The sequence below is a fragment of the Chiloscyllium plagiosum genome, chromosome 38, assembly GCF_004010195.1.
Source record: "Chiloscyllium plagiosum isolate BGI_BamShark_2017 chromosome 38, ASM401019v2, whole genome shotgun sequence".
Taxonomy (NCBI): Eukaryota; Metazoa; Chordata; class Chondrichthyes; order Orectolobiformes; family Hemiscylliidae; genus Chiloscyllium; species Chiloscyllium plagiosum.
In genome coordinates this window covers 8,877,280-8,891,498 of record NC_057747.1, presented here as the reverse complement: position 1 = coordinate 8,891,498, position 14,219 = coordinate 8,877,280, and the positions used below count along the sequence as shown (strand labels likewise).

The 14,219-nt window shown below is 44.1% G+C and overlaps 1 protein-coding gene across 1 annotated transcript in view; it reads right to left on the bottom strand.

The window, feature by feature from the left end:
- LOC122541799 (glutamine--fructose-6-phosphate aminotransferase [isomerizing] 1-like) overlaps positions 1 to 14,219 on the bottom strand; it is an 86,887-nt gene that overhangs the window by 60,819 nt on the left and 11,849 nt on the right. Inside the window, exons 4-7 of the mRNA XM_043678794.1 lie at positions 13,853 to 13,978; positions 5,686 to 5,744; positions 2,698 to 2,832; positions 565 to 626 (exon numbers count right to left, since the gene is read on the bottom strand). Coding sequence (XP_043534729.1) covers positions 565 to 626; positions 2,698 to 2,832; positions 5,686 to 5,744; positions 13,853 to 13,978 — 382 coding nt within the window. The remainder of the gene's footprint in view (positions 1 to 564; positions 627 to 2,697; positions 2,833 to 5,685; positions 5,745 to 13,852; positions 13,979 to 14,219) is intronic.

The following is a 14,219-nucleotide window of genomic DNA, read 5'->3' as shown; positions in this document are numbered from 1 at the left end:
TATATGAATAGGAAAGGTTTGGAGGGATATGGGCTGGGTGCTGGCAGGTGGGACTAGATTGGGTTGGGATATCTGGTCGGCGTGGACAGGTTGGACCGAAGGGTCTGTTTCCATGTTGTACATCTCTACGACTCTATGACTGTATTCATGGAACATGGGTGTCACTGGCTAGGCCAGCATTTACCACCCAAACTGGTCTGCCCAGGAGAAGGTGGTAAGGAGCTACCCGAGTGTTTTCAACATTTTCTGCATGGACTAAAACCAGGTTGGCTATCATTCAGTAAGCCTTTTTTAATTTAAAAAAGACGTGCAAACTTGTCCCTGTCCACAGGCTGAGTGTTGACCTGGTACAAAGTTAAAAATCACACAACATCAGGTTAAAGTCCAACAGGTTTATTCGGAAGCACTAGCTTTCAGAGTGCTACTACCTCATCAGGTGGTTGTCACGTAACAACTACCTGATGAAGGAGCAGCGCTCTGAAAGCTAGTGTTTCCAAATAAACCTGTTGGACTATAACCTTTGTACACCCCAGTCCAACACCGGCACCTCCAAATCATGATTACCTGGTACAGACAGCTTGCCCAGGGAAATGAACACTCTTGAACACCAAGGCGAAAGCTCCTTCCTGTTTTAAAACAATATTAACATTCAATAGTATACTTCAACATATATTTGCAAACTAAGTCTGCTCAAACACATCAGGTTTCTTAAACAACAATTTTCACTCAAATTACATTCATTGGAGTCTCTTTCTCCCCACCAAAGTTTTATTTTCTTCCTTTTATTTATTCTTGGGACAGGGTGTCACTGGCAAGGCCAGCATTTGTTGCCCATCGCGAATCACCCTTGAACTGAGTGGCATTGCCCGGCCATATCTGAGGGGCAGGGCAAGAGTTAACTACATTGCTGTGGGTCTGGAGTCCTGACCAGGTAAGGATGGGCTCTTCCCTGAAAAGGACATCAGGGAACCAGGTTAATTTTTTGCAACAATTATGATAATTTCACTGTCACCATCACTGACACTACCTTTCCATACCAGTTTATTGAATCACTTTGAAACTCCGCCAGTAGCTGTCGTGGGATTTGAACCCAGTGTCCCCAGAGCATTAGTTTGGGCCTCTGGATTATTAGTCCACTAACATCATCATGACACCACCATTTCCCACTAAAGCATGTTTTCCAGCCAATTGTAACGGGTATTGGAGCTGATCGGAGAGTATAAGTGACCCGATCTCTGTCCTTAACCAACGCTCAGGTAGATCATAGAATCCCTACAGTGTGGAAACAGGCTATTCAGCCCACTGAGTCCACACTGACCCTCTGTAAAGCATTCCACCCACCTTATTCTTGTAGCCCTACATTTTGTTTCTAATCTCCCAAGCCTGCGCGTCCATGGACACAGTGGGCAATTCAGCATGGTCAGTCCGCCTAAACTGCACATCTTTGGACAGTGGGAGGAAACCCAAGCATACACGGGGAGAACGTGTAATCTCCACACAGACACTCACCCGAGGCTGGAATCGAAACTAGGTCCCTCACACAGTGAGGCAGCAGCACTAACCACTGACCCACCCCAAATGCACTGCGCGCTGCTGAAACACAGCTACCCCCACACAGTCGCCCAAGTCAAAGGTGAAGTGTTAAAGTTCAGGAGCTAGGGCAATCTGAACAGCCTCGACTCTGGCAGAAGCTGCCCACCGGTAGGGAACCTAAAGATAGACCGGCTTGAACGTCTTGGCGAATTCGGCGCAACCACAGTTTCGTTTAGAAAATTCTCCGGCAGGTGTACGCGTGAGTGAAAGGAGCCAGAGAAATTCCAAATTATAAACGGACAAATCCGTAAAATTCCAGAAGGAGGGAAAAAAATGAAATGCCTAAAAACAATCCAAAATTTCAGTTCTCAGAAAGCCTCTTTCAGAGTTTAAAATGCAGCTGATTCGCCCCATCCAGATGTATACTCTACCCACAACATTCCTCCCATTCCTCACCTAACAGTGGATGAGTTTCTTCCTGTGTTCCGTGTGTTAGCAGTAATGACACTGGATAGGCTAGGACATTTGTTTCCCTGGAATGTTGGACCCTATAGAGGTTTTTAAATTCATGAGGGGCATGGATAGGGTAAACAGTCAAGGTCTTTTGTCCTAATGTGGGGGAGTCTAAAACTAGAGGTCATAGGTTTAAAATAAGAGAGAAAAGATTTAAATTGGACGTAAGGGGCAACGTTTTCACACAGAGAGTGGTGCATGGATGGAATGAGGTGCCAGAGTACAATTGCAACATTTAAAAAACACATTTGGACAGGTACACAACTTGGGAAAGGTTGAGGGGGATATGGGCCAGAGGCGGGCAAATGGGACTCATTCAGTTCAGTTTGGGAAACCTGGTCGACATGAACAAGTTGGGCCGAAGGGCCTGTTTCTGTGCTGTATAGCTCTATGACGTCACCATACTGGAACAGTAGCAGTTCAGCCACAACATCCTGTTCTGCTCAAAGTATGTGGGAATCTGTCAAAGCAGACTTCAGCCTTACTTCCAGGCCCCTGTTGACTACTGATGCCCACTTTGGTGCAAAATACACTACAGTCTGAGGGCACTATGTTACATGCCAGCTCCTTCATATCAATAATCTAAGCACCCCATGACACTATTGTTTAACCTCAAAGCAGCAAATGTCTCTCCAAATAACAACCACTTACCAGTTGCTGGATGACTCTCTCAACCAGAGTAGCAAAGCTAATGTTCTCACTCTCGCTGTTATCGTGGACGTACTTGATCAGCTTTGCAATCGATTCCGTATCCGTTTCAGACTCAAACTCATACCCTTTGCTCTCCTGAAGGTCAAAGCACAAGAAATAATTAACAGACCCGAGTGTAACAATTGCAATTTCTACACATGGAGAGCACCAGGGTGCTTTGTGGGAGGTGTAGAAAGCGGAAGTCAACATTAAGTCAGGATGAGAGATATTTAGAGCAGTGGCAGAGCAGTTGGCTGAATGAGATGGTTTTTCAGTTGTGGAGGGAGGCGAGTTGGAGCGCTGTGGAGAGAATTCCAGACAGCAGACACTCTAAGGTTCAAACCACCGGAGAGACAAAAGACAGGGTCTGTGCGTAGAACAAAGAACAAAGAACATTACAGCACAGGAACAGGCCGTTTGGCCCTCCTGTGCCGATCTTGATCCTCTCTCTAAACCTGTCATCTACTCTCTGAGATCTGCATCCCTCTGCTCCTTCCCCATTCATGTATCTGTCTAGAGACATCTTAAATGACACTACCGTGCCCCACCTCCACTGGAAACACGCTCCAGGCACCCACCATCCACTGTGTAAAGAACTTTCCATGCATACCTCCCTTAAGCTTTTCCCCTCTCACCTTGAACCCGTGACCGTTCGCAATCGAGTCCGCACTCTGGGAAAAAGTTTCTTGGTGTCCACCCTGTCTATACCTCTCAATTTTGCTGACCTCTATTGGATCCCCCCTCAACCTCCGTCTTTCTAATAAAAATAATTCTAATCTACTCAAACTCTCTTTGTGGCTAGCGCCCTCCATACCAGGCAACATCCTGGTGAACTGCCTCTGCACCCTCGCCAAAGCATCCACATCCTTTTGGTAGTGTGGCAACCAGAACTGTACACAGTATTCCAAACGCGGCCGAACCAAAGTCTTATACAACTGTAACATGACCTGCCAACTCTTGTACTCATTACCCAATCCGATGAAGGAAAGCGTGCTGTATGCCTTCTTGACCACTTTATCGACCTGCGTGGCCACCTTAGGGGGACAATGGACCCGAACACCCAGATCTCTTAGCACATCAATTTTCCCCAGGACTTTTCCATTTATTGTACAGTTCACTCTTGAATTGCATCTTCCAAAATGCATCACCTCGTGTTTGCCCGGATCAAACTCAAAGTTAATTTGAACTTGTGGTTTGGCAATGCTGTTGAGCAGGATTGGACAGTGTAACTTTTATCACTCATCCCAACAAATCTGCTAAAGGTGCCTTTATCTCACATACCCTGGTTTATTAGCCTAAAAGAATGAACAAGTCAGACATTGATAAACTGTCTTTTGTAGTCTCAGGCTTTCAAGGCAGCTCCTGAGCAATGACTTTGAACTGCAGCCATTATTGCCACGTAAATAGTAAATCGTGCACAGCAAAATCTCACAATAAATGACCATTTAATATTTCCTTTCATGTTTTGCAGAACACTTATACTCTGTCGGCAAAAAAGACCCTGTACTTCCAGTTGCCTGCCACTTCAACACAGACCAGTGTTCCCTGGCCATCACCTCCGTCTCAAGCTCGCTGCAGTGCTCCAGTGAGGCTCAGGACAAGCTGGAAGAAAAGCACCTCATCTTCTACTTGGGGACCCTGTAGCCCTCCAGACCAATATGGAGTTCAATAGTTGTAGGCCCTGAGGAACACTGTCCCAAGTCCTTACCCCAACACCCGCCCCACACACCAGGCCTTGTTAACACAGTCTCCTATTACACACAACCCACTTAACTGTCCACAAGTTCATTCTGCTCACTTGATCATTATCCACTGCTTTGTCCAACTGTTCTCTCTCTTTGGGCTCTATTCCCACTTAATATCATTTACTCCTCACTCCATCCCCATCTTCTGCATAAAATACAACCCTTTCCTCGCTACCATCAGTTCTGAGGAAGGGTCAGTGGGTTCGGAATGTTAAGTCTGACTTCTCTCCACAGATGCTGCCAGACCTGTTGAATTTCCAGTAATTTCTAATTTTGTTGCTGATTTCCAGTGTCTGCAGTACTTTCAGTTTTTATTTAACGCTTCACCCCTAAGACAACAGGGCGTACAAGAATAATAGGGAAATCCCAAAACCGACAGAGTGACTTGAAGACTATCAAAACCAGATTGGACAACTGCACAGTAGCAGGGAACCCAAGGCAGCAAGAAGCCCTCTATTTCATAAACTACAAAGTACACACATCTATGCTACAAACAAGAGTCTGCTTCTTCACAGAGCAACCCAAATACTGTGCAGAATGTTTTAACAGTACATATTCCAAGCTGCAACGCAGACTTAATCCCATAACCTCCTCAGTATTGGTAAGTAATCAACTAAAGAGTCAATTTTTGAGGAAAGTCATGGAACTATAAAAAGGTAAAGGTGCCACAGTCTTACCAGACCACAGAGCTGCTCTCTCATTAGAGAGAGAGAGAGATGAGTGGTGGTGAATTAACCTGGTGGTGACCATGTCTCAGGAGGTTGAGAAGGAGTGTCCTTCATGGTAATCTCAGCCAAGGCTGGAATTCAACCAACGTTGCTGGCATCACTCTGCACAGCAAACTTGGCATCCGGCTAACTGAGCTAAACCACAGAAAACTGAAAGGAGTTGAATCATATAGGTCCATAGGAAGTTACAATACAGAGAGAGGCCATTCAGCCCATTCTGTCAGTGAACGCCAATGAGAGCACTGATCTGCTGAGGAGAGCTGAGCAGAAATATGGCGGACGAGGGAAGATTTTGGGAAAAATAAACAGCAGCACCATTAGGATCTGTGTCCCGCCGAAACTACATGAAACCTAATTCCCTGAAGTGCTTCAGATGCCAGCCCTGAAGTTAACTTCGAAAGCTTTTGCTGTAGAAAAAAAAACATCCAGTACAGCAATTAAATGTATTTTGCGAAGTAAGACTGCCGAGCACTTACCAGAAACTTTCGCAGGTTTTTGTGGTTTGTAATGATGCCATTGTGAATGACGATAAACTCTGCAATTCAAAAGCAAGCATGAGGCACAGATTAGAAACGCTTGATCAATTCGACAATTCTCAACCCTGGCATCCAGCTCAAATAAACAAAACTGAACATCGGGGAACGTGTGTGTCTGGCTTCTCAGACCTCGGCATCGGAGTTAACGATTGACAGAATTAAGGAAAAGTGACTGGACCCGAAAAACTTGGCTTTCTCGCCACAGACTCTGCCAGACTTGCTGAGCTTTTCCAGCAATTTCTGTTTTTCTTTATCAGGATGCTATGTGGGCTGTGAGGGAAGATCGGATAGGCTGGGGTTATAAGTTGAAAGGTGTGTATAAACATAGAAGATAGGAGTAGGAGGAGGCTATTCAGCCCTTTGAGCCCGCTCTACCATGCATCACAATCATGGCTGAACATCTGACTCAATAGCCTAATCCTGCTTTCTCCCCATAACCTTTGACCCCATTTGCCCTACGTGCTATACCGAGTTGTCTCTTGAATATATTCAATGTTTTGGCATCGACTACTTCCTGTGGTAATGCATTCCACAGGCTCACCACTCCGTGTGTGAAAAAATGCCTCCTCATCCCTGAATTCTCAGACTGTAACCACAACACCTACCATCAGAATATCCTCCCTACATCTACCCTGACTAGTCCGGTTAGAATTTTATAAGTCTCTACAAGACCCCCCTCTCACCCGAACTCCAGCGGAAACAATCCTAATAAGAACAAGAAGAGCATAAACAGATGGGGATAAGAAAGCACGTTTTCTATTTACAGAGATGTCTATAACCAGGGGAAGAGATTTAAGTGAAGAGGCAGAAGGTTAAAGAATAAAGTTGAGGAGAAACATTTTCACTCAGAAGATGGTGAGAGTATAGAATTCGCTACGAAGAGGGTGTTTGGATTAGAAACTCTCGATGTACAAGCATTATTTAAAACATTCACTCATGTTGCCGTTGCCTCCAGGGCTGAAGTCATGAGCTAGCCAATGGGATTAATGCAATCAGATCTTTGTTGACTGATGCGGAGATGACTGGCTTCCTCCTGTGCTGTCTAAGTCCACGTTGTGAGAATTGTCGGGAGCACAACGACAGAGTGGAGAGTCAGAGGGAGCTCACTAATCTCCAAACACCTCGCTCACTAGACCCTGTGCCACATGCAGGTCCCACACTGGTCTCAGCTGCAATCGCAAACCCCCAAAGCAGAGCGGATGCAATCCCTCCGTAATCCTGAGGGACTGTCTCATGCGGAGGATGTGCAATTCACTCGAGAAACAGCTCGGTGCCTAACGCCATCATTAAAAATGAAACTTCCTCCAAAGAAGTCAATCTGAAACAGTCTATAGGGACAAGGCCATGCCTTCTGAAAAAGAATTGAAAGATATAGCTCATCGAGTATAATCAGCAGCTATGAATGGTGGGACGATGGTTAGTGTCACTGCCTCACAGCGCCAGGGACCCAGGTTCAATTCTATCCTCGGGTGACTGTCTGTGTGGAGTTTGTACAATCTCCCAGTGTCTGTGTGGGATTCGTCCGGGTGCTCCAGTTTCCTCCCACAGTCCAAAGATGTACAGGTCAGGGTGGATTGGCCATGCTACATTGCCCATAGAATTCAGGGATGTGCGGACTAGATGGGTTAGCCATGGGAAATGCAGGGTTCTGGGGCAGTGGGGTAGGTCTGGGTGGGATGCTTTTCAGAGGGTTGGTGTAGACTCGATGGGCCTACTTCCACACTGTAGGGATTCTATGAAGTAGCAGATTAATAATAACATCATGACAGCAAGACAGATAACAAAACAGTGTAAAGGGCTCATTCCATGAAGGCTTCAGATCAGAAGCATAAGAGCTTTCACTGACCTTTCGAAAGAGGAGAGACTCTTGGGAGAAGTTAATAAGAATCAATTTCATGCCATTGTTAAAAAAGGCAAGACAATGCCTTATGTCCTTATCCATCATCAAAGGCAGAGTTAACCCTCCCTCTGAACACAGGGCTCTGCAGCCTCAGGCAGACTGACATTTCACTGTCGCTGAGACACCCCGTTGTCAGGTATTTGAGACCTGTAGAAGGCTTGTCTGATCCTGTTTGCACTACAAGCTGATCAGCAGAACCAGGATACAGGAGGTAAAATAATATCTCAGATTTCAATCACATCTGGAGCGCTCTGTCTACCTGTAGGATGAATGATATTGATAGGAGGTTGAGGAAAGTAAATATGAATGATATTGATAGGAGGTTGAGGAAAGTAAATACCTAGGGTTCTAGGAATGAGGAAAGTGAGACTGACTGGAATTATTCATCAGAGAGCTAGCAGAGTTTTGACGGTCTCACTGTGACAGGATGACAAAGAGTCATTGAAGATTGGCTACCCAAAGAACAAAAGGCGGCCATTCAGCTCATCAAGTCTGTTATGGACCAGATGAGACCCCCCTCAAATATATTATGAAGGTAGCCTCGACCCTACCTTTTTCTTATTTTACAAGGTAGGTGAGATGTGCTGGGTTCCAAATACAATTTGATAGGCCAAATAACTCGTGTTAAGCAATACATAATGTATTCAAACACCATGGTTAAATTAAAACAAAAGAAAGAGGAACTTGGAATAACAACTCGACTGGAAACCTTAACAGAGTGATAGATTATATTACTAATAAACAGTAACTGTTCCAACATAGCAATATCCCGTAAACATACCCTGGGAAAAAGGCACATTCCAAAAACAGATTGTCTCATATGAAGTTCTCCAATCTAAGAGGAAGGAATATCGAAATACAATCCTGAGACAGCGAAAGGAGCAGTTGTGAGAGATTCACCACCTTCCAGTCCTGACGAGACCCCAGCAACATCTGCTGAAAGCTGAACCTGAAAACCCTGGCTCTGTTGGTGGGAGTTTGACCCCACCCAGCCAGGCCGCTTCGATTGTTCCAGCTTTCAAAAAAAAAACCCAAGGCTTCACAAGTTGTTTATCATCTCAAACAGCTCAGCACCTGTCCCCCAATCTCTCTCTGAAAGAAACCAGGTCAAAACACACCTCTTACAGCCACAGTATTGTCACAAGTCCATTCCGTGATTTTATTAGATCAGGCTCCATACTTCCTCCATATTTCTTGAAATAGTCACCCAAGAAAATTCTGTTGATTTCACACCTGCAAATTCCAATTAATTCAGTATCCATAACCTTTTACTGGACTGAACTCCAAACGTATGTTGCCTTTTGTATAAACAGGTGCTTCTTGATTTCAGATCTATTGGGCCTGGATCCAATTTTAATATTGATTTAGATTTAGATTTTATTGTCACATGTAGTCATGTACAGGAGTACAGTGAAACGTGTATAATGTTACCCTGCATGGTGCCACCTGAGGGACAAAATACTTAGGTACAAAGTAGTAACAGAAATTAGAGTTTAAAAAGTACAGTTGAAAAATAAAGAAATACATAATAGTTGACATTTTCATAGTTTAAATGGCGAAAATGAAGGAATAAGTTAAACACTCAACAGGCCTGAGGCCAGCTGGTGTCACGACTGGACAGGTCAGATCTCAGAATGAGAAGTGACTTTATAAATCATTTTCTTTTTTAAATTCACTGAGACACAGCTCACAAGGCTGTAGATTTTCTTTAACAATAAAACTGAAGCTCACTACATAAAAGGAACAGAGTAAAACAAACCAAATTATCTAAACATAGAAAGAAGTTTGGAAAAGTCTTTAAACACAAAGCAAAACAAAATATTCTCACATGCCATCACTTTAATCCTGAGAAAACGTCCCCTTGTTTCACAATTTTAAGCTCAACGCAAATAATTTATCTCAATTCTTTCCTGTAAAGTCTTCTGACATGAAACGCTCACAAAACAGGATACTTATACTTCCTCAGTCTTTATTTAATCGACTCATTTCTAACTAAACACTCCTGGACTGGAAGCTTCACAAGCTAAAAGCTTTCTATTAAAAAGGTAACTTGTTCCTTGGACTGTTCGCTTTCTTAGAAAGGAACCATATTGTGTTTCTACTCCAGTCAGGTCTCCTCCAAAACTATTCAAAAACTTCCACTCCATGGGTTCCCCAAACCAAAATCAATCCCTGCTTATCGTCATCCAAAACCAAGCCAACAGGCCTCAACATCAACTCCTGGTCGTAAACCCAGTGTTGTATGAACAATCTTCCATTAACACTCCAAAAGTCCCTACTCTGGGACTGGATTAGGTCAACGTTGGGGAAAGACTGAGTTTTTAAACCTTCACAACAGTAAACACCATCCATAAACCACTGTTTTGAATACCAAATTCTTTAAAAGAAGATAAGATATAAAAACCAAACGCCTTACATTATATCCCTTTGTTCTAAATTTCACGCCAAGACAAATAGTTTCTCCACAAGCAGCTTTGCCACTTCTATCTAGAAGGACAAGGGCAACAGACACATAGGAATACCACTTACAAGTTGCCCTCCAAGCTGCTTACCATCCTGATTTGGAAATATATCGCCATTCCTTCAGGGTCGCCGGATCAAAATCCTGGAATTCCCTCTCCACGAACATTGTAGGTCTACCCACAGTACGTGGACAGCAGAAGTTCAAGAAGACAGCTCACTGCCGCCTTGCCAAAGTAGAGTAGGAATGGGCAAAGAAGTACTGGCCCAGCTAGCGATGCTCATGTGCCATGAGTGAACTCTCAAAATCCCTTCATTATTTTAAAGGCCTCAATTCAAGTCACCCTTCAGTCAATTTGTGTTTTCGCCTTATTTTGTCATGGTACGAAGGCATCATCGGCAAGGTTAGTACTTGATAATCCTTAATAGCTCTCAAACTGAGACACTAGCTATGAAGAGAGGTTGAGTGGGTTAGGATTATTTTCATTAGAAAAAAGGAGATTGAGAGGGGACCTGATTGAAATCTACAAAATCATGAAGGGTATAGACAGGGTAGATAGAGATAAGCTTTTTCCCAGGGTGAGGGATTCCGTAACGAGGGGTCACACATTCAAGGTGAGAGGTGAAAGGTTTAAGGAGAATACACGTGACAAGTACTTTACACAGACGATGGTAGGTGCCTGGAACGATTGCCAGCCGAGGTAGGAGTGGCAGGCACGGTAGATTCATTTAAGGTACATCTGGACAGATGCATGAGTAGGTGGGGAGCAGAGGGATACAGATGCTTAGGAATTGGGTGATAGGTTTGGACAGTGGTTTTGGATCGACTCAGGCTTGGAGGGCTGAAGGACCTGTTCCTGGGTTGTAAATTTTCTTTGTTCTTTATTTAGCCATTTCAGTAGGCAAGTAAAAGTCAATCATATTGCCATGAGCCTGGAGGCACATGTAGGCTGGGATAGCAAGGTAGACATGCAGGAGGCTGGAAGAACACAGCAAGCCAGGTGGCATCAAGAGGGGGAGAATTCGATGTTTTGGGTGTAACCCTTCTTCAGGACTCAAACAAGAGACCCAAATCATTGACTTATCCATCTCCTGATGCTGCCTGGCATCCTGTGTTCTTCCAGCCTCCTGCCTGCCAGACTCGTCAGACCCCTTGGCATCTTGGTAGCCCACAAACTCACCAACACACTAAAACAGCAGCTAATGAACTTGAAAGATCCTATAGAGATAATGAGCAAAACTCATGTCTTTTACAAAATACTGTACAAGAACTATAACAAACATTACATTGGACAGACAGAAAACTAGCCTTCCAGATTCATGAATACCAACTAGTCACAAAAAGACATGACCCTCTCTCACTAGTATCCTCACATACAGATGAGGAAGGACACCACTTCGACTGGGACAACACATCCATCCTAGGACAAGCCAAACAAAGATACGCACGAAAATTCCTCAAAGCATGACATTCCAACCAGAACTCTATCAACAAACACGCCAAGTTAGACCCCCATCTACCACCCGCTGAGAAAAAGAACAGGAAGTGATCTCACCACAGGAAGTGACTTCACCACAGGAAATAACATTACCAACCCAAAGAAACCCAAACATACAAATAGAAAGCAGGAATTTTCAGCATTGCTTCGCCTGAGGCCCACTGAAGATGCTATCTAGTAAGGTAACAAAACGTCTGGAAATTAGCCTTCCAGCTCAGCAGGCAAACCTACATCCAAAACCTCAACCTGAGCTACAAGTCTTCTCAAAACTCGCTAAGGCCTCCATGTTTTAAAAAAATTAATTCACAGGATGAGGACATTCCTGGCTCGGCCAGTGTTTATTGCCCATCCCTAATTGTCCAGGGAGCAGTTCAGGGTCAACCACATTGCTGTGGGTCTGGAGTCACATGTAGGCCAGGCCAGGTAAGGATTGCAATTTCCTTCCCTAAAGAACACCAAGTGAAGCAGACAATTTCTGACATTGGCAATGGTTGTGTGATCACAATTTTTATTGAGCATTATCTGGGTCTCCGGATTAATGGCCCAGCGATAATACCGTGAGGCCATTACTCCCCCCAGCGAATATTCAAGTATAATCCTCTAACTCCCAAGTTCATACTCAAAGGATGGGGGAGCTTAATTTGCACAATTCCAAGCCAATGATATTGAACTTCAGAAAAAGGAGGAACTCACTGTTGAAGCTTTTTCACCTTGCTCTCATCAAGTCAGTACTGCAAGAATACACAAACTCAAAGAGAAAAAGAACTTAAACTGTGCGATAACTGTAGATTTGTTTACAGCATGTCACCCTTCAAAGCCTTGTGCTGTCAGCCTTTACATTTTCTTGCTGGTGCACTGCAGTCTTGTAAACAAGAGGAGTTGGGAAAGAAAAAAATCCCAGAAAGTTTGTCCTGTTGGCTCAATGGACAAATGCACCACTACGTCTGGCATGGAGTCACAAAACAGGCAGGGCCCCCGCGTGGTGTGCTGATCTGAAGCTTCAAGAGCAGTCTGTTCAAGAGCAGTCTGTTCAAGAGCATTGCTGTTATGGCCAGCATTTATTGCATTTCCCATAAAAGCCTTTGAATGAATTGCTTTTTCAGAGGGGCATTAAGTGTCAACTACTTTGGGAGTTCAGAGTCTAGGCAGCATAAAGTTCCAATGACAGTGTGAAGCAAATCAGGAACAGACAACAGAGAAGAATCTTGTGTACAGAAGACAACTATAGAAGTGTTTCAATCTGGTACGTTCACTGTCATTGGTTTTTGGCATTCTTGCAATTCTGTCCTGATTAGTGCAAGTTGAAAAGCTTCAAAAGATATGGGGTGGCACGGTGGCTCAGTGGCTAGCACTGTTACCTCACAGCATGAGAGTTCTAGGTTCGATTCCATTCTCAGATGACTGTCTGTGTGGAGTTTGCATATTCTCCCTGTGTCTGTGTGGGTTTCCTCCAGGTGCTCTGGTTTCCTCCCACAGTCCAAAGATGTGCAGGTCAGGTGAATTGACCATGTTAAATTGCCCATAGTGTTAGTTGGACTAGTCAGAAGGAATTGGGTCTGAGTGGGTTACTCTTAGGAGGGTCGGTGTGGACTGGTTGGGCCGAAGGGTCTGCTTTCACACTGTAGGGAATCTAATCAAAATACCTTTGTAAATGATGTTATATAATCCATATCTGATATTTAATGTGTTGTAATCTCAGAACAATTTTAATTATAAAAAGGTGTTTCACATTGTGCCACAGAAAGCATTTAGATTACATTACAGTGTGGAAACAGGCCCTTCGGCCCAACAAGTCCACACCGACCCGCCGAAGCGCAACCCACCCATACCCCTACATTTACCCCTTACCTAACACTACGGGCAATTTAGCATGGTCAATTCACCTAACCTGCACATCTTTGGACTGTGGGAGGAAACCGGAGCACCCGGAGGAAACCCACACAGACACGGGGAGAACATGCAAACTCCACACAGTTAGTCGCCTGAGGCGGGAATTAAACCCGGGTCTCCGGCGCTGTGAGGCAGCAGTGCTAACCACTGTGCCACCGTGCCGCCCACAAAGCATAAAATCATTGACCATTTTTCAGTACCCAATGTTGAATACAAAAAAAAAGTTTCAAATTTGCATGAACTCAATACTTTGCCATAAATGCCTTCGATTGCACAAATCTTTTATCTCAAAAGCACAACCAAATGGTTTTGTTTGTTACAACATTATCACGATACAGAGGATACAGAGGAAACTCACCATTGTCTTTATCAGACCTCTGGGGATGACTATTAACAATATTCGGAACACCATGTGTTGCCCAGCGGGTATGTGCTATACCAAAATGTGTTTCAAACTCAGCATCAAAGTCAACATCTTCTTGTTCTAAAGCAAGGTGGGAACAATATTAACACACGCTGCAATGAAATTATCCCAGAACATTAGGTACAGAAGACAAAACGTTTATACAGACAATTATAGAAGTGTTTCAAACTGATACATTCAAAGTCATTGGCATTCAATAACCCAAAATACCAATAAAGGGAAGTGTAAGAATTGAGTGAAGCTACTGTCCCCAGCACCAGGTGGTCTTCAGATGCAGTAGGTAATGTCTTTACCTTTGGGC